The sequence below is a fragment of the Ammodytes marinus genome (assembly GCF_949987685.1).
Source record: "Ammodytes marinus genome assembly, chromosome: 5".
Lineage (NCBI taxonomy): Eukaryota > Metazoa > Chordata > Actinopteri > Uranoscopiformes > Ammodytidae > Ammodytes > Ammodytes marinus.
Window position 1 is genome coordinate 17392296 of NC_137234.1, and position 26989 is coordinate 17419284.

Consider the following 26989-nt stretch of genomic DNA (forward strand, 5'->3'; position numbering starts at 1 on the left):
TTAATAATAATAATTATAGCTATAATATAATTTTTTCTCTTTAAACTAGATATTCTCTGTACAAATACATACGTAGATACACACACTGGGCAATCTATATAATCTATTTACAATATATCCTGTGGTGCAAAAGGTACAAGACGTGTTCTGTGTGTCTCAGTTGGAGGGTTTTTGATCTGCTGTACAAACTGGCTCAAGCTCCGAACCATCAACACTGGACAGACGACACGGTGATGAAATCTGTTATTATTTCACGGACATCTTCGGTTTTCCCCTGATTGACATTCATTAGAGGAACGCATCTCTGCTTTTTAATACATTGTTCAGTGTGCAAGGAAATATAATTTGCGATAGGGGAGTGAGGTTTTTGTGAGGTGACCTTGGTCTAACCCTGTGCAGAGCAATTTGTATTCATTTTGATACTAAAGCTAAACATTGCCAACAACACTATTCACACTAGTTACCCCACTTAGGAGTAAATGTACAAGAGGGGAAAATGCATCATCTGGCTGTTTTAGCCTTGTTTTGGATGAATCACCGGCCCTACTCTGCCGCCTGCGAGTTAGCTGATTGAATACACAGTACACAAGCGTGCCGCTCTCAGTTCAACTCCCTGGTGCAGAGAGTTCATGTTACAATGCGGCAGATCCTTTCCTGAGCTCTGTGAGAGCAGAACGCCACAGAATCAGGGCAGTCACACACAACTGTGAAGATATCTGCTCACGCAGGTTTAGCAAAACACACAACACACCAAGCACAGAAAAATAGGATTGTCATCAGGATATGGGTTTAGGTTAATTCAGTGGGTAGCAACATCCTTGCTTGCTACGCTACACCGCCAAAGATGGGGTAGGGAAGAGATGTTCAAGTCTTTTTTTACCCTTATCTTTGCCTTTTTCCTCACACGTTCCCTGGACAATAAAGGAAAAGAATGACTTGCACTCTTGTTTCTTCACATTATGCAGAGATGGGAACAAAAAGATTACAGTAAGGAGAATCAGGATGAGCTCTGCTGAAATGATTCCTTGCTGAGTTTAGTATCTCATACTGAAATCTTGACAGGTGTGAACATCAATACCCCCGAAAGGAAATAAGAAAAAAAGCGAATCCTTGTCCTCTCTGGCAGCTGGCAGTTTTTTTGTTGTTCTGACATTTCCCCTCAGTTTCACAGCCATAGCTCACAGACACATCTGTTGGACAGGTGACATTTAAAAAAATTGCAAAGTCACAAGAATCTCTTAAAGCATGTGAAATCTAGACAGACAATAGCATCAGCTACCGGGTGACGAAAAAGAATGGAGAAGAAGTTGTCTTTCAGAAATGGCGTCTACGGAACGACTCCTTGGTTCAAAACAACACGTCAAGTCAAGACTATGAATAGATCCTTGTTGGTTTTTCTTTTCCTTTGTCCCTTCATTTCCTACTTATTTTTAATTTTTTTGCTTTTATCTTACCATTCGAAGTAAGTCAACTCGTGTGTGTGTGTGTGTGTGTGTGTGTGTGTGTGTTGTTGTGTTTGAACGTGAGGGTCCCGATGTGGGCCCCCTAGGGTTTCTTATTAGAGTAGACTCAGACAATGCTGCGGGAGCTGCTGGAGTGGCGTCTGCGGGTGAGGGGCATGGTGTGGTGTAGGGGCATGGGCGAGTCAGGGGGACAGAACTGGTGCGGGTGGTGGTAAGGTGGAGGGGGCGGCGGCAGAGGGGGCTGAGGGCCGTCCCCCTCCAGGACCCTCACTGGTGTGGACAGGGCTGACTGGATGAGCTGGTGGCTGGCCGGGCCTTGGCTGAGGAAGGCCTCCATCCTGCCTCGCCCGCTCTGGTCCACCACGATCACCTTGACGATCTGCTGGCATTGGATGAGCGTCTCTGGCCGCAGCTCTCCTCCGGGCTGCACGGTGCTGAGCAGGGCGGGGGGCGCGGCCAGGGCCAGAGGGACGGACTCAATGCTGGGCTGGCTCAGTTGATAGGTCTGCAGCCTGTTGTGAATTGACACCTAGTTTAGGAACAGTCAGAGAACGCACGAGGAGTTACCAGCCTGAACGCAGCCTCTACGCAGCCCTCTGGTGTGTTAACGCACATGGGGCATGCAGGCAGGCAGCATGCAGGCAGGCAACATGCAGGCAGGCAACATGCAGAGCGAGCGCATGCAAAAAAGAAATATACACACACTCTCAATCATGTTTGTTACATGATTTACACTTTTTTTCTCCATCACATTTGTACACACTCCAGCCCAGAGGAGAGAAAAGGGTTGTGGTGTAAGAGGACATACTTATTTGTCAGAGAGAGATTTGAAACTGTATGTTTGTGTTTGTGTGGGAACATGGTCAATGAGTGGCAGAATGAGAGGCTAAAAGATACAGGGAGTGTCGGGAGGGGAGAGAGGTGACACCGAGGGCCAGGTGTCTCCCTATCACACTTATTTTACAACTCTAAAGGACTGACTGAGAGGCAGGAGAGAGAGGAGAGAATGGGCAAAGGAACGGGACAGAAAGAAAAACTGGATGAGGTCAAAACAGCGACTATCACTATGCTTGGTTAAAGGAAGGGCTGGTTTCACTCACACACACACAGACACACCCCTGCACCCACACACTTGTCAGACTTTTTAACAGTATCGTGCTTATCAGGCTTTGTAGATGGTATTCTAGGAGCCGGCCAGGCTTATGGTGGCTTGCAAAGGCTTATAAAGTTAGGCTGGCAAGCAGCAGCTGATGAAAGAATGAATGTTGTATAGCGAAATAGAGTGGTTGCTGATCCACTCGTGAGCCACAGAAAAAGACTGTTTGTAGCGCAACTATAGCAGACTCGTCTCAGACTCATCTCAGCGGCCTTTGTATCCTTGGCTGCAGAGTAGGATATATGCCTCAGGCGGTGCTCTTTTTAAAAGCAAAGCAGAAAGCCGACCCTTTTTTTTCCTGCACGAGGCACAGTCCCCTGTCTAACCACAAACATACACACACACACACACACACACACACACAATCCAACACAGCTGAGGATGCAGGCACTTACCTGGGAGACACAAGAGAGGCTTTCGCGCTTACCTCTACTGTGTTGTTGTTGCCGGTTTTATCGTACACATCCTGTTGGCCTGTGGGAAGAAGAACAGGTCTGTTTGTCAGTCAACAGGCAGAACTCAGCATTCACAAGATCTAAATTGCAGACATGTTTATTTTATTGTTGCATAAGGAGGGGGAGGGGGGAGCAAGCCTAGATCTGTCCAAAGGTTACAACATTCACATAATAAGCTCACTAATCAATGTAATGTTACTATTTTTCCTTCATAACAAAATAAAGACAATGACAGTGGAAGCGAGACTTTAAGGCCCTCTGATTACCAACCACTCTTGTTTTGTTTTGAATTATTTATTTATTTTACAGTGTTTTTCTCATGCACCTCTCTTCCACAAAGCTGTCCTATTTTCCCCATCGCCCTGAGTTGTGTTCTCATTGCTGTGAGTAATTTATGCATTTTATGCCGCACGAGCAAAAAAACAGCACCTGAGGGAGAGACGTGGCCTGTGTGTGCGTCCACTTGCCCGCCATTGGTGTGTATGCCGTGTGGCTGGATGCCTTGTTGCCTCTCCAATTCCCCTACGAGACAAAAATAATAATCAAGAGATAGCAAGCACAAACATAAAGCACAGTACACGCGTTCCTTTGTGTATTTGCATTAATGCGCAGACTTCCGTCCTTACACTGGATGTGTATCTGTTCCATCTCGTTGACCTCTGTGATGCCCTCCCGCAGCTCCTCAGCAAACTTCCTGAGCTCCTCTCCACTCGGGGAGCAGAAACTCACCAGCTGCTTCTTCTCTGAGGTAAACGGGCTGAGCATGGTGATGCCGTGGGCGTAGTCTGGTGAGAAACCCCAAAGCAAGTTTCAAGGACAGAAACAAAGCGCTTTCACCTCATCTTTTTTTATTTAAAGCTATAGTGCGTAACTTCTGTCGCCCCCCCATGAGGAATTCTGAGGAATTACAACAACACTGAGATGTGTAATCAACAACTAAAATATTTTGTGGGCAGCTTCTTGAGATCCTGCGCCAGTGTCAGGGGGCGACACCAGTTTGTAAAAGATGTCATACTGAAAAAATACAGAGAGAGTTTTGTGGAGTTGATACGCTTAATAAACTTTATGTCAACTCGTTTGGCAATGGCTAACATCTGAAATCTATTTAGATGAAAAAAGTTACGCACCATAGCTGAACGTCACTAGCTTTATTATAGTAGGTATTATTTAAACTGTGAATGTTTATCTTGATTTTTGTATTTATACTTTATCCTATATATTTGTTCATATTTTGCAGTATTACTTAAACCAAGAATGCACGCAATTGTGTTATATTGGTGACCCCTTGGCAATCCATTCAGAGTCTGGGTCTTGACCCCCGTCTTGACAGGCAACAACATTGTTGATGGCCGTGACAGTGAGCTCAGCATTTTCCCAGCTCCAGGGCGGAACTGTGCTAAGAATGAAATGCTGCCGAAGTCAAATCCCATTCTTACATTCATTGCTGAAGAGGTGGAACTGCATTCCCAGCAGTCCCATAGCTTTACAGAAGGTGTACGAGGCTGAGCTTTTCTTCTTGGGACACAGCTTCAGGATCTACAGTAGAGACACATAACGTATTAGACAGCATGGCAGAATTTTACATTATATATAATGTACATTATATCTCATTATGTCTGCCTGTTGTTAACACAAATTATAGCTTGCACTGGCAGTACAATGTGCTTTCGGGGGCACAGACAGAGTGTTGTAGTGAGTCACTGATAAAGGTTCGTCTTACCAGCAGCAGGTCATTGAAAAGGAAAACCTCTCTTTGGAGCTGGGACAGTTTTTGTTTATGAGGTTTGTTGGCGTCGGGCACCTCAAACAGACGACAGCAGCACACCAGACGTCTGTGGGGCACAGCCAGGATCTATGGAGGCCGGGTTAAAGAGAGAGATGGAGATGACTGATAGTACAGAGGAGAGACTGCAGGGCAACAAATATAGATATATACATGACACAACAGAAAAGGAGACGGTGCAATACAAGTACAGGCAGCTCCCTGATATGAGTGAGGAGGGGAAAAAGGGGGAGAGACTTGCAAACAGATATCACTCACAGTTTTCAGGCCCAGGATGGACTGCTCCACACGGCTCACATAGGTCACGTGGTCTTCGTTGGACCGCAGCTCTCTTTGTTGGATCCTTTCATAAATGCCTCCGACCATCTCTCTGGGGATGTCTGCTCCATCATCCACACCTGAGGAGAGAATGGTCCATAAAGGAGTTTAGGAGAGGTCACTATCAATGCAAAGAGACAGATTATTGATCCAAGAGGTAATGTGAATTAGGTGGGCCTAAAATCAGCCTGCATAAAATATGGTAAAGTGTGAGAGCGTGTCTTTCTAGGACCTTACTGTTATCAGGCTGGGTATTTTGTGTGTATTGTATGAGACCATATGTCTTTCTTCTGGAGCAAGATGATGACAAAGAAGTGCCAATAATCAACCTCTTTATATAGACAGTATAAGGGGGGCGCATTAACAGGTTCAGAAGTGTGTTTCACAGTTCTGCTAAAGCTCAGTTACTGAAAGTGCTTTGCTGCTTCATTTTAGTGTGTTTGTAACCCACTTTGGAACTGTTGTGCAATGTAATCGGAGCTGTGCTGATCTGTCAATTTGTTATCAGAATAAACTGTATATACTGTATGTACTGTGTCATGTAATGTGATCCACATAGCGACTACGGAACAATAGGGAGGAAACCTGTGCAGCCCACAAATGAACATTGAGTTGTGCCATATTGTATAATATCATGTTCTTTTTGAGTGTAAAAATGTAAATGTAGTGTACCATAGAGAAAAATACCTGCCAAAATATTATGTTTATTTTCCATCTAAGATAAAATTGATTTTGCTTTTGAGGTCAGAAAAAACAGGGGTTATTGTTAAAATAGGAGCCTTTCTGAGAAATGTCCTGCCATTGTTAAAGTAATGTTTTTTTTTTGTTTTTGTTTTTTTGTCCTTGCCGTACACCATTGTTTGTTTGTAATGATTTAATTTGAATTGTGTGCTCCATGCCATGTGCTATGGCCGTGAGCCGTAATAAATAAATGAAATGAAATGAAATAAATAAAAGAAAAAGATATTTAAATTTATTTTGAGTGGATCTTTACTTTGATTGAAGGTGCACATAAAAGCTTCTCTTTGTGCTCTGGTTGCAGTTATGTTGGTATCTATTAAACCACTGGATGGAGACTGCGTTGAGATGTTTTCCGGAAACCCGGGCTCCTATCGTTAAATCCAACGCTAAGTGAGCCTCAATTAAATTGGTCCACGCCGCGCTCTCTGGGGCAGAGCTGCGAGTCAAGGATATCAGAGATCTCCTCCTGCACAGCTGATGGGTTTTTCTTGATAGTTGGGAGCAAAGGCAAGCGCATGCCGCTTCTTTTAGTAATTTACTTCGCTTCAAAAGGCTTTCACTCAAAGGACTGATAGCGAGGTTGATAACAGGGTGCTTTTGGTAAAAAAAATGTTTTACTTCAACTGCCCTCCGTGCCCTTTTTCGTCTGTAGTTGTGTGGTTTCTTGCATATCTCTCCAGTGGATCATCTCATCGTGATCGGCACAAAAGGGTTTGAAGTGTACATTTGTGAGTGTGTGTGTGTGTGTGTGTGTGTGTGTGTGTGTGAATGTGTGTAATGCTCTGCTCCCGGGAACCACTCAGCATAACATGTTGAAATATGTCTGCAACTCATTATACAAGCTTTTCCCACGGGTCAGTGCACATAGCCTACATAGGTTACATACAGCCACTATGTAAAAACACACACTCTTTATATCTCTCGCTCTCTCTCACTACGTACACATACTATACTGTGCTGTGTTTGGAGACACTGACCTCTCAGGTTGCGTATGAAGTCATCCAAGCCCATTTTGCGCTGTGGTTTGATGTTGGGCGAGTACATGTCAGTGTTGAGGAGGACCACAGCGAAGGCAAGGATGAAGATTGTGTCTGGGTTGTGAAACTGCTGCACCACATCAGGATTACACATGCAATACCTCTGGCTGTGGAGGGAAAATGGGACAACAAGAGTGTGTATTGCAAATTTAGTTTTGACACTTTCTTTCAGCAGTCTAATGCAAAAAAAAACACAATAAATGCCACCATTGTGAAGATTTCAATATCAGATTTTTTTCAAACGGCTTTGGAGACGAGTTGATTTAACTTTGTGGTTTTATGGAGGATGCCATTAAATTGTATCTCCAGTACTTTCCATTTTATATTTTGTCCGCCCCATTTTATGATAAATGAGGTAGGAAACCCCTGTTAACACCCCTCCTCAGGTTTACGGAGCTCAAAACTTGATGATGAACTCCTTGACTGCGTTTTTGTGCACAAACAACACTTCTTATTCAAAGATTTTCCCTAAACTCCCTTAAGTGGTTTTGTTCCGAAAAATACAGTGTGCTTGGAGGATATCTTGGGATTGCAGTTGGGCACAATAACCAAATCAGGGAGTGAGGTTAGTACAAATTATGGAAATTACAAAAGCATTACAATGCAGAGAATGGATTTTGAAAACTAAAAGGCAAAAGATTTTAAGGCCAATACAAGTTTCTTTTTATCATTTGACTGAAAGAGAGACTGATTAACCTCTACTCAGATGTGATCAGCAGCAGTCAGTCTATAATAAATGGGACGGACAGGACACAGGAGACTATTGGCACTCTAAAATGGTGAGGTAATGCTGCCCGGACTTGTATTGCTCCAATCGCTGCCCACAGGCTTCACAATCTTCCACCCCTCCTCCCCCCGCGGTACCCTCCCGATCTTTCCTACATTGTCACTTACGCTTACACCGTGGGGCCATTTCTGCATTTCAGTGGGAGGCTTTTATCTTTGCAGCCAGCCAGGCAGGACACTAACATGGAGAGGGGCTGCTCAACTCGAGGGGACTGTGTACTTGTCAGAGCATATGCAGGCGAGAGTGCCACATCTGAGACCTGCACAAATCAGAAAGCTTTTTCCCCCAGACCCCCTACTTAAGATCTAAGGCCAGGGAGCTAACAGGGTATCAATCGGCGACAGGCCCGGTTCAGTAGCATTGCCTTTGTTTTAAGGGGGGATAGATAATGTGCACATATATAGACACACACAGAGGCACAGAGGAGCATACTGATATGGCAACTTGATGTAATTCTGCAGCAAATTCATCAAAGTCTGAACGAGAGGCCAGATCTACTGTATGTGTGAGTGTGCTGTGTACTTATGCAAATGCACATGTGCAATGATTTGTAAGTGTTTTTCTTTGTATGTTTTAGTGAGCAAACAGTTGATTGAATAAATAAAGCTGTGTTGATATATATATATATATATTTGTGTGTGTGTGTGTGTGTGTGTGTGTGTGTGTGTGTGTGTGTGTGTGTGTGTGTGTGTGTGTGTGTGTGTGTGTGTGTGTGTGTGTGTTTACGTGTTTGTGTGAGCATGCGTGTGTATTCATGCATGTGTGTGTGTTTGTGCTTCATTCACACATTTCCAAGCACGGATCTCCGCCTTATGCAACCAGTTTTTTTAGACACTAGCTCCCCCAATCTCTTATCCTCATATCTGCATAGGAAAGTTGCATGCCAGCTGGCACAAATACCACTTCGTATAAAAGAACGACTCACGACAAGAGTACAACGCGCTTCAAACAGATGACATAACAACTGTTACGTAACAGGCATGTCTGGCTGCCCTGATAAAGCCCTCTCGTTTCTGACCTATAGTCACACTGCTCCAGCTACAGACAGACAGTGTGGTCTCAGATGATGAATTTGTAATCTGCACATGCCGGGGGCTTGGCGCATATGATTGAGTGTGATGTGATTAACTGATGACCTCGGTGGGTGTTCTGATTTTGCCCCCAAATCAGAGGCAATGAGAGGAAGTGACATGTCTGCTCGTCTCCTCGTCTTCCGTCGCGGATTCTCATTTGGAGTAGGAAGACACTTTTGTCAGTGGATATAGGATTGGTGATATTGATTGCTAATGTTAATCCAGGGAAATACCCAAACCAGCAATGATAGTATACTTCTAACAAGCATTGCTCACACATCAACAGCCTGCTATTACTATCAAATCCCATCGATAAGCCACACTGAGTGACATGTTCAGTTATGAGGATGAACATGGGGTTTAATGTGAGCCAACTCCACATATGCCATCATGATTAAACCCTATGAATACTCTCCAGAGCACCGCATGTGTATTAATCCACAGCTGAAAATAGTCCCCAACATGTGTGCTGTTCATTCCTGTCAGAGTATGGTTTGTGCCCAGTTGTGTAAGAAAATGTTTATCTTTTAGATGAAACTTTATTTGTGTTTTCATCAGCTATTCTCGTTGTAGTGATGGCATGTTGGTCTGATGATCCGTCCACCACTTTGGTTCAGGTTGAAAAGGTCTCCATAAATACAATACCTATGAACTGCCATGCAATTTGGTTCATACATGCATCATCTCTCAGGATTAATTGGTATGACTTTGGAGTTCCAATGACTTTATATCAGGGGCCATAATCAGGAAGAAATTGTAATGTGTTCCAATACTGTAGTTTATGATTTATTTTTCTACAAAGCTAATAGCATTCCAATCGGTCTCATCTGTACTTGCGTGCCACAGACAAGAAAAAGAAACGGTCTTGGATATTGATAATTTAGTTGTTTTCCTTTCCATGAGATTTGTTGACAAAAAAAAGCTAAAAAAGAAAAATCGAAGCTCAGCTATAAGAGCATAGAAACACAATGACACTGACAAACTAGGATCCAACATTGTCGAAAGATGTTGGCTGACAAGTAAGGCTCTCATATTACAATCCTCCAAGATTAAATATCTATGTCAATCTAATGTAATTCCTAAGGACATCATGGTTAATGAGAAGGGGGCAGTGGCTCAACTCATGTCCTGGTAATGTCATTGTTGTTAATCCTGAGGGAAAGATCGGCAGATTATATGTGCACGGTGATGCAACTAATTACTCTCAAACAGAAAGCAATGATGAATGAATGACATTTTTATTGAATTTTTCAGTCCTTGCCGTTATCTCTGGTTAATACCAGTACAGGGCATTTCAAGGATAGTTCCAGCCAGGGGGATAAGGTATACAATTGCAGCCCCCTATTTGACTTGTCAATTGCATCTTGCTTCATCAAAATCTGTTTTCTCTCCTCACGTGTGTTAGAGGCAAACCTAGACAGTCCACTTGAAGGCGCAAAGGGAGTGCGCAAGCTACAGCAGGTCCCTCAGCATCCTCTGGGTATTTAAATGAGTGTTCTTTAGCGGATATGTTCATGTGTTTTAGTGACTGGAGGGCAGGAGTCAGCACTGACACCCACAAGAACCAAACACACACTTGAACATATTATTGAATACTTTTTTTTTAATGCAAATAGACAAGCACCTGTCAAGCACATGAGCAACAGCCTACAAAGATTTGTAACGAAACTTTCATCCACGGGAGAAAGTTGTTAAATAGAGCATCTATTTCTATTCTGATGGAACATACACTGATTGCCTGCAGCTCAGTGCTCCGTTATTATTGTCTGACAATCAAGCACTGCTGAGAGTTAAGTCAAAGGTAGCAGGCAATCAGTGTAATGTGTTAATGATACGAGGCTTTCGGTTTCATCAGATCAAGCGTGCCGCAGTGAGCTAGCTAGCAGAACCTGTTAAGCACCAGAGTCGCCCCATTAGTATGGCATTCTGGAGGATACGTCTGCAACCCCCAAGGCTTCAAGATGACATCAGAAAATACTTTATTTGCTCCTATCATATAGCAAAATATGTGAGCTTGGTTACGTGTTATCATTTCCCTTTCCTTCTTTTTCTTTTAATGCTTTTGCAGGTGGCTACAGGCGAAAAGTTCTCCTCATTTGGAAAAGGTTCAGAGTGACCTTCCCAGCCCTGCTCAGTCAATTGCATTAAAAAGTGAAGCCAGAGCCAGGGTTTGTGAACGAGTTGGCATGTCTCACCTAAAGGCCTCGATGAGTCTCTCCACTTTCTGCGCCTCCCCCTGGACACGGACATGAGCCTGGAACTTCCGGAGGGCTTCATCCAGCTCCATGCCTGAGAAATCCATCTCATCCACAACACAGCTAGAAAGGAACAAGACAAGTGTTAACAGAATTTAATTTGCTTTATTGTATAATATTTTAATGCACAATACATGCTTTCTGCCTATTGAACTTTGTCCCAAAGAACTCCAAAGTGTTTTGCTAAGACAAACTTGTTGTTTAGCCTTGAGAAGAAACTGCCTAATAAGATTTTGGCACATACAGAGGTATGACGCATTCATGTGCACAGTAGTTTCACTCCCCATATTCTGTTATCAGACATTGTATGAAGGATAACACCAGCTGAGATGAATTTCTGGGAATAACTGCCTAATTAAAAACATTTCTGCTTTCGCCAGCAAAACGGGCTGGACACACAAACCGAGTGTATACGCCTACACATTTCATTGCATATAATCTCTGTACACTGTTCATTCGATGTATTCAACCATGTATCAAGCCAGGTACATTGTTGTTTGACCCTTGTATGCTGTTTGCAAGTAAATTCACCTGCTTCCAAGAAGGCCTGATTCAGTTTCAATTATTCAAATAGTTTGATGAAATAATTCTAGTAACAACAAGAGAGAAAGAGAGAGAGAGAAAGAGAGAGAGAGAAAAGATAGCAAAATAGAGAGAATGAGTAAGATTGGGTTTAGTTCTACTGTGTCACAGTAATGAGAAGGTGAGCGAGCTTTAGCAAGTGCGTGTTTGTGCACGTGCAACAAACTATGAGTACCCGAGTGCTGATGGCAAATTTTCCTCTTACAGTCATACTTCCATTACAGAACCACTGACCTGGAAGTCGCACATAGAGACAACATGTTTCCACACGTGCACAAACACACTTCAATGAAGGAGAGAGGGTCTGGCGACAGTGGGAGATAAGAGGGAAGGAAAGAGAGGGATGAGAGGGCTAGATGATGATATGCAAAGAGTGAGAGGGCAAGAGAGAGAGGTACATGAAAGGCTGAGGACAGGCTGGAGCAATGGAAGAAGTACACACGCAAGATTGTGCGCGTGCGTGTGCGTATTTGTGTCTGTTTGAAAGAAAGCAAGAGTGTGCGTGTGCGTGTGCATGTGTGTGTGTGTGTGTGTGTTCGGTGCAGTGACCTATTTCTACAGTCTCTGCAACAACCTCAGCAAAAAAGCCCCTCTCTCTATCCTGGATCTCTTTTTACACTGGTTGGATGCAAAAAGGGTGAGTGTGAAAGCATTAAGAAAATGCGTGTTTTCACGGATGTGTTGCATTTATGCATGCAAGCGCTGCATGTCAAGTGAGTTTGCGTGCGTGTGTGTGTGTGTGTGTGTGTGATTTTTTCTCTCCAGTGCATATGTCAGGTTAGGTACCAATAGCTAGTTCTATTTTAAGTGTTTTGAAATACCTGAATCCATTAAAGTCAGAGTCAAACAAATCTCTTCCCTTCTTTTATCTCTTCCCTTTTTCTCCCATAGTGATGAGCCACATAGATTCAGAAATACACAGCAAACACACTGCAGCTCCAGAAGCCGCTGCTGAAAAGATTGTTTTCTTGACTCCTGTTTCCTAGATCATGAAGGAACTTTGATCATTAGCTCTAAAGTCAGCATGGGTAAGAAGACCTAGAGGTGCTCAGAATAATTGAAAGTGTGAACATCTGCAGTTCAGTGGCAATCAAGCAAACGCAATCTGCTGATGAGAAGGACTGTGTAATGTGGTGGAAACCTCCAGCGCGCCTTCTTAATGTAAAGGTAATAAAAATGTAATTACAAAGAGAGGTCTTCCTGAGGAAATTAAGGGTGAGGGTTTTCAAAATGACAAAGCAGAAGTAGGGATTTTCTTTACCACCAGAACACTCAAAAGTTATCCATATATCCATCCGTCTATCTATCTATCTATCTATCTATCTATCTATCTATCTATCTATCTATCTATCTATCTATCTATCTATCTATCTATCTATCTATCTATCCATCCATCCATCCATCAAAACTCAACCATATGCACATGTCCGTGTGTGAGGTGCATATGTCGCCATACATAAAGAATGAGGACTTACTCAAGCACATCTCTATTGAATTGCAGCTTGCTATTCCCCAAGAACTCTCCGATCATCTGTCTGCTCAGGCCCTTCCTCTGCAGCAGGAAATGAGCCACTCCGATGGCCGTGTCCGGGACGAAACCACGCGTGATCAAGAAGTGGATACCTCTCTCTGGGTTCCTGTCCGCCGATAGCCAACAGCAGAAAAAGAAGATAGTGTTAAAGAGTTAAACTGTGTGTGTGTGTGTGTGTGTGTGTGTGTGTGTGTGTGTGTGTGTGTGTGTGTGTGTGTGTGTGTGTGTGTGTGTGTGTGTGTGTGTGTGTGTGTATGTGTATGTGTGTGTGTGTGTGTGTGTGTGTGTGTGTGTGTGTGTGTGTGTGTGTGTGTGTGTGTGTGTGTGTGTGTGTGTAGAACAAAGAGAAAGAACTGGGTGCATTCATGCCTGAAGGCTGTTAGCTCTGGACTTCTGGATCAGACCCACTTGTCATTGATTCGTATGAGTTAATTTACTTTAATTTGTATTAATTAGTAATAAGGGCAGGCCTACCGTGGCCTCTATTTATAGAAACTGAAAGGCTTGCGCATTGTTCACGACCTCCTTGACTGCCTCTCCTCTTAAACTTTCCCTCTTTTCCATCTCACTCTCTCCTCCTCTCTCTGTCCCTAGCCCCCCCTCTCCTTTTTTTCATTGACATGGCAACATCGCAAGATGGCACTGAGCAGGCAGCTCCTCCCAACAATTACAACCACTAATGAGCAGCTGCTTAAAGCGGTCTATGCAGGGCTGTCTGAGACCTATTTGACACACAGTAATAAGTGTGTACATTGAACCCTGAGCCAAAGGGTTGCGGAAGCATTTTTCTGTACTTAAGTGTGGGCGTCAGTGTGCGTGTGTGCATGCCACCGGCCCACTCACACATTGAAGAGGTTGAGTCCTATACGGTAGAGGCGTTTGCGGTGTGTGTCTGTGGACAGCGTTGGTGAGCGGCAGGAGGCTGGGTCCTGGCAGCGGTCCCTGGGCAGGGAGACCACCAGGGCCTGCAGGGCCTCGGGGCTGGGCCCCCCGGGGATGTGCTGAGGATGGGTGTAGTGGTACTGCTGGTACTGGGTGTAAATCTGAGCCGGCTGTTGGTTAGACTGAGCTGAGGTGGAGATGGAAGTGGAGGTAGAGGTAGTGGTGGTGGTGGTGACCCCCTCCCCCTCCAGCCCTCCTCCCCCTGGGGCTGGCATTGTTGAACCCCTCCTGGACATCAGGTCTCCCATCTCCAGCTCCTCGCTGGGCGGAGGTGCGGGGAACTCTGGCTCCTCTGCAGACATGGAAGCCAAAGAAGCCTTCCTGCTGCCGGGCTGTGCCGCGCCCGCGTTGCCCAGAGATGTGGTGGTGGTGGTGGTGGTGGCGGAGGAGATGGTGTAGGAGCTATTGCTGTCGATGTGAACGGTGACGTCTCTGAAGGCCATGAGCAGAGAGCTGGCACTGCGGGGCATGCAGGCACTCTCAGCAGCCGCACGAAGGGCCCCAGGGTCCATGAGCAGCCCCTTGCCGTCTCCGCCCTCTGACAAGCTCCAACCGCGCAGGGCATCGTCGATTGACTGGGCCAGGGAGTGAAGCTGCAAAAATACCATGATAAGAATAATACACTTTAAAACCAATCATTTAATCAGTGAAACGTGAAACATGTGAGGCGAAAAGATCTGATACCATAGGGGTTGCTTAAATGCTGGCTATATGTACTGTACTACAGAGCTGACCATTGCATTAAGATGAAACTACCTAAGCAAGTGGGGCCAGCCAAATTTCATCTGAGCAGAGCATATTACATTTAGATACTGTATATGTATAAAGCCAGGTCAATGTATCTCGTGAGCCAGGTCAATGTCTCTCGTGAGAATTAAAAAAGCAGGTGAATATCTGCTCTTTGCTTGTGTGAGTATTGGACAAAGTACCACTCTAAACTGTTGACCTTTACGATGGCCTTGGATTAGGATTGAATGGCAATCTATTGAAAAGTTGTTGAGATAGAGTTGAAAGAGGGTACTCCACCCATCTTCTAGCAGCATGTTTCTCAGTTTTTTGAGGACGGCAAAACGTATTCTTCGTTCCCTTGTTCGGCTGTGGCGAAGTGGGAAGGGCGGTCGACCAATCAACTACAGAGTTGGTGGTTCGATCCTCTATCTCCCTGCCACATGTCCCTTAGCATGACCCTGAATCCTAAATTGCTCCCGATAGTTTGCCTGCTATCGCGGTAAGAATGTGTGTGTGAAATGTGGGAATGGGAACAGGTCTCCCTTGAAAGAAAAGAGTCTCCGGTCTCAATGGGATTTACCTGTATAAATAAAAGGTTAAAATATGAATATTATCAATTTTAAAATACATGAAATAAAAAAAAACTTACTTGTTCAGAGAAGCAGTCCTCCAGCTGTGTGAGTGTTTGTCCTGGGACTTGTTGATTTGGGCCTGTTCCCGGGGAGGGAGCAGCTGCCGGGCCAGAAGCAGGGGAAGGTGGCAGAGAGGTGGAGCGACACGGGGGAGGAGGAGGAGTTTTGGAGCGTAAGGGTATCTGTCCCCCTCCTCCTCCTACCGGGTGTAGGTTATAACTGTGTCTCTGGGAGGCGTTCCGGCTCCGTCCCGAGGGGCTGGGATGGCGCAGGGAGATCCGGCGCGGCAACTTGCTCTCCGACAGAGAGTTGCGTATCTTCTGGAAGTTTTTGCTGAGCTGGTACTGGCGGAAGGCCGTCTGGATGCGACGGGCCGCCCGCCTCGCTATAAGATGGCCGCCATACTTCTGCTCCAAGTCTTCTATCTGAGGTGGGCGGGAGGGGGGGGGGGGAGAAGACATTAAAGGGCGAGTTAGTTTAAATATCAGAAATGTTTACAAGGCTCAGAAAGTGACACTGGTGACACACCGATATTGCAAAGTACACAGCAGCAGCCACTGAAAAATATTTATTCATCCACAACTGCGCAAATATCATGTTGTTTTTGTGCCCTGTGAAATTCCCACGCTCACCCCTTTTCTTTTTCTTTTTATATATATTTTTTTGGCATTTTTATGCTTTATTGACAGTGCAGAGAGACAGAGGTGAAATGGGGCAGAGAGGGGAGTGACATGCAGAGAACGACCGCGGGCCGGAATCGTACCTGGGTCTGCTGCTGGGCCAGGCCCGGGGGGGACGCCCTACCAACTGAGCTAAGGGCGCCCCCAACTCACCCCTTTTTTTATTAGAAATTTCCTTCCTATTCATCCGTCCACTCCTTTTAAAACCGGTGTTTTTTTTATGGTGTTAGGGGCCAAAGTAAACATCATCTATTCTCGTAACTGCTAATGCTGTCTGAAGGAGCCATGGGAAAGAGGATGGATGCGGCTGTGACAAAGGTGTCGCTGAGAACATGAATAGAAAAAGTAAACACCCGCACAAGCCTATTTCTGTCCCAACTTAGTGGCACAGCAGCACAGCCCCAAAATCTCTGCTAGCTCCAGAATTTTACCCTGCTGTATTTTCACCAAAGAGAGGGAGGACGTTGGAGGGGGAGTTGGAGGCGAGGGAGGAAGAGACAGAGAGAGAGGGAGAAAAAAGGAGGACAGCCACACATGTGCCAGGGTGTGTGTCTGCTCACGCAAGCACACCCACGGAAAGTGCAAGTTCACACACACACACAAACAAACGCACACACACACACACACACACACACACACACACACAAAAATACTGGCACTGCTGCAGCAATGGTGGCAGCAACAGCATACCACTTCAGCCGTTTGGTATGAGGAAATAAAGACATCTTCAGCCGCTGCAAGCAGTTATTAGCTGTTACCATGACAACCTAGCATCTTCCATGTTCCTGTCGCTGTGGCAGTGGAATCGCTGCTGTTCTTTTTTCATGTCAACCCAGACAGGAATAGATCTGAATGGGAATTCTTATTTGTGAAGCAAGACACATCGTCAAATGATCAACCCCTCACACACCTCTTCATACTAACAAATATGGAGGAGTCGGCCATTGACTCCCACGTCCCACCGCTGTGTGATTGTGAGCCCACACCAACACACACACACATACACTTGGGAAAAAAAGGACATACCTGTTTGTTTTTGTTCTCCAGAGAGATCTCGTACTCGCTGGGTCCCTCTCTCTTGAGCCCCCCCACTTCCTGTCCACCACCAGAGGACGTCCCATCCTCCAGGCTCAGCATCTGTCCGCTGACACAGTAATAAGAGCAGAAAAAGCAATCAGCCCTCTTTCCTACTGACCTTCAGAACTAACTGCAGTTATGGCAGAGGCAGGCCATCAACTACAGTATACAGATACGTCAACAGGTTCACAAGGGACACAGCAGGTGGCGAGTGATGGCGCGGGGCGAGGCCGACTGAGTTTTTTGTGTCCGGTCCCTTTTGGATAGATTTGTGGCTCCATGTCAATGGAGTGAAACTCTGGACATGTGGCAGGGACGAAATTACCATTTTTTAAAGTGACCAAATCCTTCCCATCGTCACTCACTCACTATGTCCTACACTATGTCCTATACAACTTACTAGTTTAGTTTATAGTGGAGCTTTAAGCATGACTATTTTCATAATTAATTAATCCGTCAAAAATGCTCATCACGATTTCTCAGAGCCCGAATGACATGTTCAAAAAAATCATGTTTTGATCAACCGTCAGTCCACAACTCCAATATATTCTATGTTCAAAGATATAGCAAAAGTAAAAGCAGCGAATATAGAGAAGCAGAAAGCAATCATTTCATGATTTCTTTCATTTAATCAATTATCAAATGTTTCATTTTTTTGTTCAATTGTAGGTATTTTTGAGGCGATTTTTATTTTACATTCTCCCAAAAATTAGTAATGTTTTGATGTCAAAGAGATCTTAATTTTACAATGTCAACTACACATCACACTAACAATATCACAGCACATGTTTTACCATTGTATTCAGTGCTGATTTTGAGCACAACCAAAAGTTGGTGTGTTGAAAAGGCAATGATGTTATTTGGATGATCATACAGTATAGTGGCAGGCATGATGAAAAGTAGGATTTTCTGAGTCTCCTCAATAAAAATGAAATTAGATTATAAATACAGTGTAAGAGGAGAATAGGTCACTGAAGACATGTAATCGTCAAAGACACTGGGATTCAATGCAAGCCAATAATCTGCAGACTGCCATCCTCATCATCAAAGTCGAAGTAGGAGATTAACCAAGTCTGACCTTACAAATAACAATCCTATCTGTAACGTGCAGCAGCTGGAAGAAAAAAAAAACAACATAACAAAAGTGTATTTGAATCCAGCCCAAATCTGTTAGAGTTTTATAATCCCAGGTCATGTCCACAGATGGAACATTTTGCATGACAGCATTATAAAAATTCAGTGAAAACCTTGTAGGGCTTAACAAATCAAATTACTGCCATGAGACTGCTGACAAAATGTATATTCTGTTTTGGAAAACTTAAAATGTTGTTCATTTTGTCAAATTTAGACAAATAAAAATGTGTGGAAGCCAACGTCCCTGGCATTGCACTACCTCTAGAAACTGACATTCAGCTATTTTATATATAGCCAGACTGGACGGATGTAAGCATAGAGGTATATCTCATCATAAGAGCTTTTATAATGGGTTGCAATTATGAGTGTGTGTGTGTGTGTGTGTGTGTGCGTGTGTGTACGTGATGTTGTGTGCTTGAGCAATATTTCTTCCGCCAAGATAATGCTTACTCTAATCATTTTTAGACGAAGGGGGACCGGCCCTAAAGTGGGGAGAGAATGAAAACCCTGCTCATGGTTAAATAATGAGTTCATCACTAAAGTTCCTCTTTGTTTTTTCTATCTGCCGTGGAAGCAAATCTTCTGCGCCCCCTGCTAAAAAAGTCAGACATAGGGGCCAGAGAGGCTTGGCCATATCTTTGAATGGAAAATAAAGAGAAAAAATGGGGCTGAACCGAGGGGAACCAGAGGAATGACTGAGATAGAAACAGAGAGATGAAATGAGGAGATATAGGATGACTGTGTTGGTGTGTGCATGCTGGAGGCTGTCTCTATCAAAAACACTATTAAAACACTGCCATGCCCTTGTGCTGCATCAGAATACATTAGAGCACATTAGAATACATCAGAGGATTTAAAAGCAAGACTTGAGCTACTAATGCATCTGGACAGCAAAAGCCTCCGTAATGATATGGGCTCTATATGCTTTCCCCCCGCTCTAGGTTTCACCCATTAGTGACTGCAAAACTCACACCAAGCACACGCGCCTGCTCCGCCTGCATGTGATGACATGCAGGAAGAGATATGAGCAGCTGTCAAGATCGCACCTCAGAGACAGCACTGTGCAGCCAGGGGAGAAACACATGCACACACACACACACACACACACGCACGCACTCATGCACACACGCATGCACGCACGCACACACACACACACACACACGCACACACACACACGCACACACACACACACACACAAGCACACGCTCACACACGGCAAGTAAGGCCAGAGGTGGATTTTATGACATCCCAGCACAGGAGACAGGTGAATAATAAGAAGAAAAGCAATTCTGACATCAATAACACAGTGGAAGATGATATAAAAGACAGAAAGAGTAGAGAAGGCTGGGCTGGGAAAGACTGGATTTAGATGCAAGTAATGGAGGATTACTCTAATAGATAAATGGAGCAAGTCTGGGGGAGGGAGAGAGAGAGAGAGAGGGCAAACAGTTATCACAGAGAAACAGGACAGAGTTTTACAAAAGAGCGTTGCTCATTAAGACATCCCCAAGTGAAACGTCATGCGTTCACACGCTCCCACTCACTCACTCACCCACGCACACACACACAAAGTAACAAACTCATACAAACAAACAAACAGACGAGCTGCCCACACAGAAACAGATTGCAAAGTGGCCACAACTGATCCTCAAAGTTATATTCCTCAGTTACTATGGTAGTAGTATGGTAGATGTTCACACATCATCGTTACTTGGTTGCCATGGGCACTTTAGCAGTGGCAATATCAGCTCAGAAGGCCCTTGTCCTATATCCACACAACCACCCCATACACCTCCCCTCTCTCTCTGTGTCTCTGTATGTGAGTTACCCCTAGAGGCTCTGAAAGCTATACATCGGTTACGGAACATTTAACTCTCTCGCTGTAACTGCGGGCTCCACCCGTCCATAAATACACCAATTTACACTCACATACAGTGCCGTACACGCACCGACAAGCATGATCAAGAGCCCGGCTGTGGACGTGACTCACACAGATGACACACATGCACAGAAAGTGTTTTTTAATGTGGCGGCAGAAAGTTTTTTCTTAGGGACACACACCACATAGGGTCAAATGCTCCAAGGACAAACAAGTGAAATGAAAGTGTCTTGTGATTGGTGTGTGACTCTTAGTTCTTACCCCGATGAGCCAGTAGGGTCGGCCTCTGGATGTTCAGGGGCGGGACAGCAAAACTGATGCAGCACGTTCTCGCTCCTGTAGAAGGGCAGACAGGAGACAGAAGCCCCTTTTACACAGAGATTGCGGCATATTGACGGAACAACATCACTCCAATATGCCGGCTTTGCTTGCTTCTGTGTTATTTACACAGAACCAAGCAACGCCGGCCTGCTGGCGCATCAGTAGTCCCTTTTACACAGCGCTCCGGAATGAAAGAGGTGCTTGTAAACAGCGTCAGGTGTGACGTAAATATTTAGCGCCGCGCCGGTCAGCTGCTTTACAACAACAACAATGGCCGGTGAATTGAGAGCAGAAGTGCTGGAGCTTGCAGTAAGAGGGCCGTATTTTACTGTCCCCACGATGTGCCAGTTGATCTCGCTACGCGCTGAGTCCAACATCACTGGGACAGTTAACCAAACTGACTAAATCAATCCGACCGCTTCACCTCTGTGTGTGTGTGTGTGTGTGTGTGTGACAGGTTGGTTGTGAGCGAGTCTCTTTGTGAGGCCAGCGATCTGCCAATCAGACATACACATACACACAGTGTGTGAAGTCACGTTACTGTAGACAGAAATAAAGTGTGGATATACGCTCAGACTTAGGATAATAATAGCGGCGGCGGAATGTGTTAGCAAAACAGTAGCTCTGTGGCTAACAGCTGAGCCGGAGCCTTCAGTCAGCTGAAGCAGACAGTCTAGCGGGGCGAGCAGACTATTCCCCCGTTACTAGGTCGACCTTCAAGCTGAACAAGAGCCCTCCGCTGCGCGTCGGGCTCCTGCTTCAGCTTGTCGGTCTTTAGTTCTAGCAAGTGACCCGTTCGCTATACTTTATCCCTTACTTAGCCTAGCCTAGCTTTCCATTGTACAACTTCTCCTGGGCAGAAATAGACTCATACACTCTGCAAAATGAAGCGCGGGGGTTTGGATTGAGCAACGGACCTTATGATCAGCTAGATTATACACCGTTCCTTTTATTTGGTGATTTTTACGGGACATCAGGCCGCCGTGGTTAATGTTAAACACACGTCCTTCAACTGCTAACATGGTCGCATGTTTAGAACGTAGACTATGGAACGTCAAACGCCCCCCTGTTCCGCAACAACAAGCTGGAGCATTTAAACAGAGAGGCGGAACTGATCGTGTCGGGAATCTTACTACCCCCCGAGGTAGTAAAATTCCCGGAACGATCACTCGCACCTTTCTTCCCTCGTTCCGCAACTGTCGCATTTACACAGCAGGGCGGAGGGCCGAAAGGCCGGCATATTCCCGGCTTTCACTGGCTGTGTAAAAGGGGCTAGAGAGGTAAGCGAGGGAAGAGGAGGGGAGGGGTGGAGGCAGATTTGGAAGGACGCCATGTCATTCAGTTGCTATTGGCCACTGCTGGTTGTTTGCCTTGTTTCCATATTCCTGCCTTGCGTTCATTCTACTTTGCCCAAACATCCCCAAAAGATCCAGGCGGAAAGCACTCGTTAGACTCCTCTGGATGGTTTTTCATGGCTTCTGTTTACAATTTGGCACTGATCCCAGGGTAAATACCCTATGCAGGTCAATTCAAGGCTGAGAAACACTTGGACTGAGTGCAAGGATTTATGTTTTTTGTTTGTTTCCGGATGTGCTTGTTTTATGCCCTAATTTAATTCTTTAGATCTATGGTGATTTAGCAGAAAATTCCCAAACCGAATTTGGACAGATGGTTACTGAAGCTCCGTTTCCTGCTCTTCTTTCTTCTTAAGTTCGCCTCGCTCATTTTCGCTCTCATACATTTTACATTTGCATTCATATTTTAGGCATTTTTGCCAGTGCGCTTATCTTGAGCAATGACAGTGAAAAGAACAAAAAAAATGCATGATTTTTTTTCCAAGCTTTTGCATTCCTCCACCCTTTGACCTTTTCCAGATGCAGGGACACCTTCCAACATAGGAGATGCATAATCGAGCATGATCCTGACTTTGAAAGACTGTGGGTGTTTGAGTATGGCAGTACGTACATCAACAATGAGCTGAGAGCATTCAGTTGATAGTGAATTTGTTGGCTTCGCTACAGTTAGTCTTCTGACCTGGCCTCAGCATATTGCTTGTGACACAGACCCACAGCGACAGCAGGCAGAGTCAGTACAAGGCACGGCGTGACAGAGTTATAAAAAGATCCCTTTTTCACAGCAACTTCCACAGAATTAAAGGGACAATAATGTTTTTTTTAAACATCTTTGAACAACCATGCTCACTGTTGGATTCTGTGAATAATACTCCACCATCTTTTATAGCACCTTCCCCTGACAGCTGTTATAAAGACACACACATATAGGCTACTGTATATAGATGAATATGTTGTTCTCCATTTACCAACACTTATCTCGATCCTGGTGTCAGAACTTTGTAAGCCTGAAAGTGAAGCTGTTGTGGAGGTTTATGGACTTCATTTATCTACTGTATGTTCTTCATTTATGTTTTTTTAAGAGATTTGTTTGTTGTTGTTGCCATAATTATCTCAGTAGACAAGTGATTGCCTATAGCTCCTGGGAGTTTCAAACATGCTTTAAACAATTGTGTTAAATTTCGATATCCAATTTTCAGCACACTCGTTTTGTTTGTGTATTCCTTCCCCATGTCCCAAGCACCACACTGAAAGAATCAAACTGGTGTAGTGCTTAGACCCCCCCACCCCCCATAAAGGCTCAGTCCTCGTTGCGGCAGACCAGGGTTCAAATTTGGCCCAGGTCGTTCTCTGCATGCCATCCCCCTCTTTACCCCATTTCATCTCATTGTCTCTCCACACTATCAGATTAAAGCTTGAAAATACCAACCATAACAAAAAAAGCTTCAGCAGAATGCACAATATGAATACTTCCCAATATTTCAAAATATTTCTTAAGAAATTAGACTCACATGTAAAAAAAATAATATAAATTAATTAATTCTGAAACATCAGATGGCCATTACAAAAGCAGCTCTTCAAAGTTGAAGACAGAGCTCTGCTCATTCAAACACCGTAAAGTGAAATGTCAAGCATTCACATACACACACACACACACACACACACACACACACACACCAAAAATAGGAACAAACTCATAGAAATTAAAGTTTGTATAGGGGTCAGGGGAGGGAGATTGGACAATAATAAACTTCAGACCAAAATGTACTGAATTTGCGAAGCCATTTCCTGTTCATCAGTATGAAAGCTAAATAATTTTGTCATGGTGATGAGACCAGGCTTTTTGGGTCCCTGAGAACATACACACACACACACACACACACACACACACACACACACACACACACACACACACACACACACACACACACAGGCAGACAAACTTAACAGGTCTTTCCATCCGTCTGCACAATACATAAAATGAGGGCCATCCACTCTCCACAACGCTTACAAAGAGAACAGGTGAATATTTTAACAGTACATGCCTTCTGCTGTTGGCTCATGTTCACCCTCTCTTTATCCCTCTCTCTCTCTCTGTCTGCCCTGTTTTGTTATAAGAGTACTTTAAACACATCACTATTCGTTGGCCACTATCCAGTAGAGAGAGTAAGGATAGAGGAGGGTTAACATGCAACACAGGTCACTCCATTTAGGCACAACACATTGCCAGTGCATTATGTGTGCACCATCCAATGCGCCACAGGATGACCCGGCCTGTCCCTCTGTTTTCCAACCTATCTATTTATTTGTCTGCCGGCAAAAGACATAAACTGAAACTGAAAGTGAAGAGACAGCAACCCCAAATGCTCTGGTCTGTATACCTGTCTCACTCCCTGTGTACTAAAATCTCCCCTTACCTACTCTCTTATAACCCCCCCACCCCCTCCCTTCCTCCTCCCCTTCCACTGGTCCACTCCAGTGTCAGCCTCAAGCTCCTTCCTTTAGACACCTCCAAGGGATCCATCAAAGACAACCACTGAGAGTGCATCTCCCTCCTTTTCCCCCCTTTCTTTCTATCTCTCTGCCTTTCTCTCTCCTGAGAATGGCTGATTACTGTTCGCTCCACAGGCTAAGTGGGGCAGATAGAGGAGGCTCAGCTGGAGAGAGAGACAGCGAGCGAATGGAGAGGATCCTGTCTCTCTCCCTCCATAGGCACATCCACGAGCATCGGCAGCAATTGACCACAAAGCAAAGCGCATAAAACACACTCACACACACACAGCCAACCCTACGCACGGCCCACAAGTCATTTATCTCTCTCTCTCTATAAAGAGTTGGATAAAAGATTAAGATAAATGTATACAGTAAGATGTGTGAAGCAGGTATGCTAGACCTGCATACACATGCCCCAAAACACCCTCATAAACGTAACGTTTTTCAACACAGAAAGGAGGTGACACACACGAGTCACCGACTCAAGGAAAATCTGAGGGCAGATCTGATCGCCAGTTGGCAGCAGGCAATGGTGAAGCCTCTATAAATGCCTCATCTGTTCAGACTGCAAGAAGCAAAACCAGAAAATAGCTTTTAAGCCACTGGTTTTTATCCAGAACGACTTAGAATCAATGAGCAGGTGGGGATGTAAGGTTGCATCCAAGGACACATACACATCAGCAACTGCAGGAACAGGAAGGCCGTGTTCTAACCACTAGCCGCTTTAGTCAACTAAGGGACTCCCCACAGCTACTACAAAGAAGAAAATATATTTATTGAAAAGGAATTTAGATTAACAGCAAGTGGTGTTACACTGATCCTTGTCAAATAATAACAAACCCTCTGCAGAGGGCACAGCTGAGGCAGGGCTATAGAAAAAATGCAACAGGCACACTCTTCGCTGTCACACACATGCAAACACAATCACACAACCACAGGAGGTGTGGCAGGTGAATCATTGGAATATCAACAACTCCTTTTTTATAATACACATGTATCCCCCTTCCGCACTCCTCTGCCCCTCTAAACTCCTCCTCTCTTCAGTGTTGCTCCCCTTGGCAGAGGTGAGGTCCCACAGAGACCAATCATGACTCCTGCTGGGATACAATTCACGTTCAGAACACACACACACACACACACACACACACACACACACACACACACATGGAGAAAAAGAGGGATGGATGGGTTCCCTCTCATTACTGTATAGGTAATGTGCCAATGTATGATGATGCTTTTGGTGCCAAGCAGGGGGGGGGGGGGGGGGTGGTGCTGTGTGCATGTGTGTCTCATCTAACATGGCAACATCAGAGGCTCAGGGGTCCCGTGAGAGTTCCCAGATCCTGAGCAGTAATTAATAGAGAAGACCATCAGCACTGCGGACAGCGACTCACGGTGTGTCACAGTCACACGTGAAAGCTGATGCTCTCCTCCTGTCTCCAGCTGACATTGACCGCTGCGCTGACACACACACACACACACACACACACACACACACACACACACACACACACACACACACACACACACACACACACACACAGAGATAGGCCTACAGCTGTTTGTTATGTAATGATCCAGCAGCTATCATGATCCAGTTTCTCATTTAAATAATCCACATCTTCCCCTTCTAGCACAGTCCTCGGTCGACGCACACAGCTGAACATTGGGAATTTTCAGCCGCCCTCTTCATTAATTAAACGCCTCTCAATATTTAGGAGGCGTACACGCGCGCGTGCACTCTACGAATAATACAGTTGTAGTAGACGGATGCAACACAAATACTAAGAAACGTTTAAAAAAGGCCACTATTATTACCAAGGTAGCCTGACGATACCGCAGATAATCCCTAGGAGGTTTTACAAATGTATTAAACACCGTAAACCTTGTGAGTAGCCAACCAATGTATTCCCAGGCATACATAGTCGATGCAAACAAAATATAACCTCTAGCCTATAGGCTACTTACTCGGATGATTTTTTAGCCAGGGCAAGGGATCGACAAAGGGTTGTGGGGGTCATCGGAACCAAAGAGCGGCAGCTGTGGTGGAAACTTCCTCCGTTTTCTGGGTCACTTTCATCCGGAGAAACCTTGGACGGGTCGGCCGGGACCAGCTGCATGTCCCCCGGGTCTAGAGGCTGGGGAGGCGACGACTGGACCTCCGGAACCGCCTCCCCCTGATGTGCTGGTGCAGCAGCCGTATGGTCGGGCTGCGGAGACTCCTCACTACTGGTCTTACTGAGCTCATCGGGTTCCTGAGGATGGTGGTGGTGATGAAGAAGATGAAGGCAGCCGGGGTCAGGGAGATGGTGATGGAGGTGATGGTAAGGATGCTGCTGCTCTTGTACCCTGACGTCCCGCAGGTGCCTGTTCTCGCCGATGAGCTCGTCCACCCGCCGGTCCAGCTCTTCTATCCGGGAGCGCTGGGTCTGGATGAGACTCTGCTGGTTCTGGACGATGGTGGTGAGCTCCCGCAGGTACAGAATAGCCTGCACCGGGTTTTCCAGCAGGCTGCCGGAGCTCATCATATTACTCGAGGCAAAAGAGGTTCGGAGAAGAAGAGAAAGAG

At 45.1% G+C, this 26989-nt stretch overlaps 1 protein-coding gene across 1 annotated transcript; it reads right to left on the reverse strand.

The window, feature by feature from the left end:
• Positions 1 to 1569: 1569 nt before the first annotated feature.
• Positions 1570 to 26948, reverse strand: iqsec3b (IQ motif and Sec7 domain ArfGEF 3b; the record flags this gene model as incomplete). Its single annotated transcript, XM_080028389.1, has 15 exons — positions 1570 to 1992; positions 3047 to 3093; positions 3504 to 3596; positions 3701 to 3859; positions 4511 to 4610; positions 4795 to 4926; positions 5116 to 5255; positions 6894 to 7060; positions 11009 to 11131; positions 13126 to 13287; positions 14025 to 14716; positions 15502 to 15909; positions 17191 to 17308; positions 20516 to 20590; positions 26389 to 26948. The coding sequence occupies 15 exons, from the start codon at positions 26946 to 26948 to the stop codon at positions 1570 to 1572; spliced, it is 3399 nt and encodes a 1132-aa protein (XP_079884515.1).
• Between the last annotated feature and the right edge of the window lie 41 nt (positions 26949 to 26989).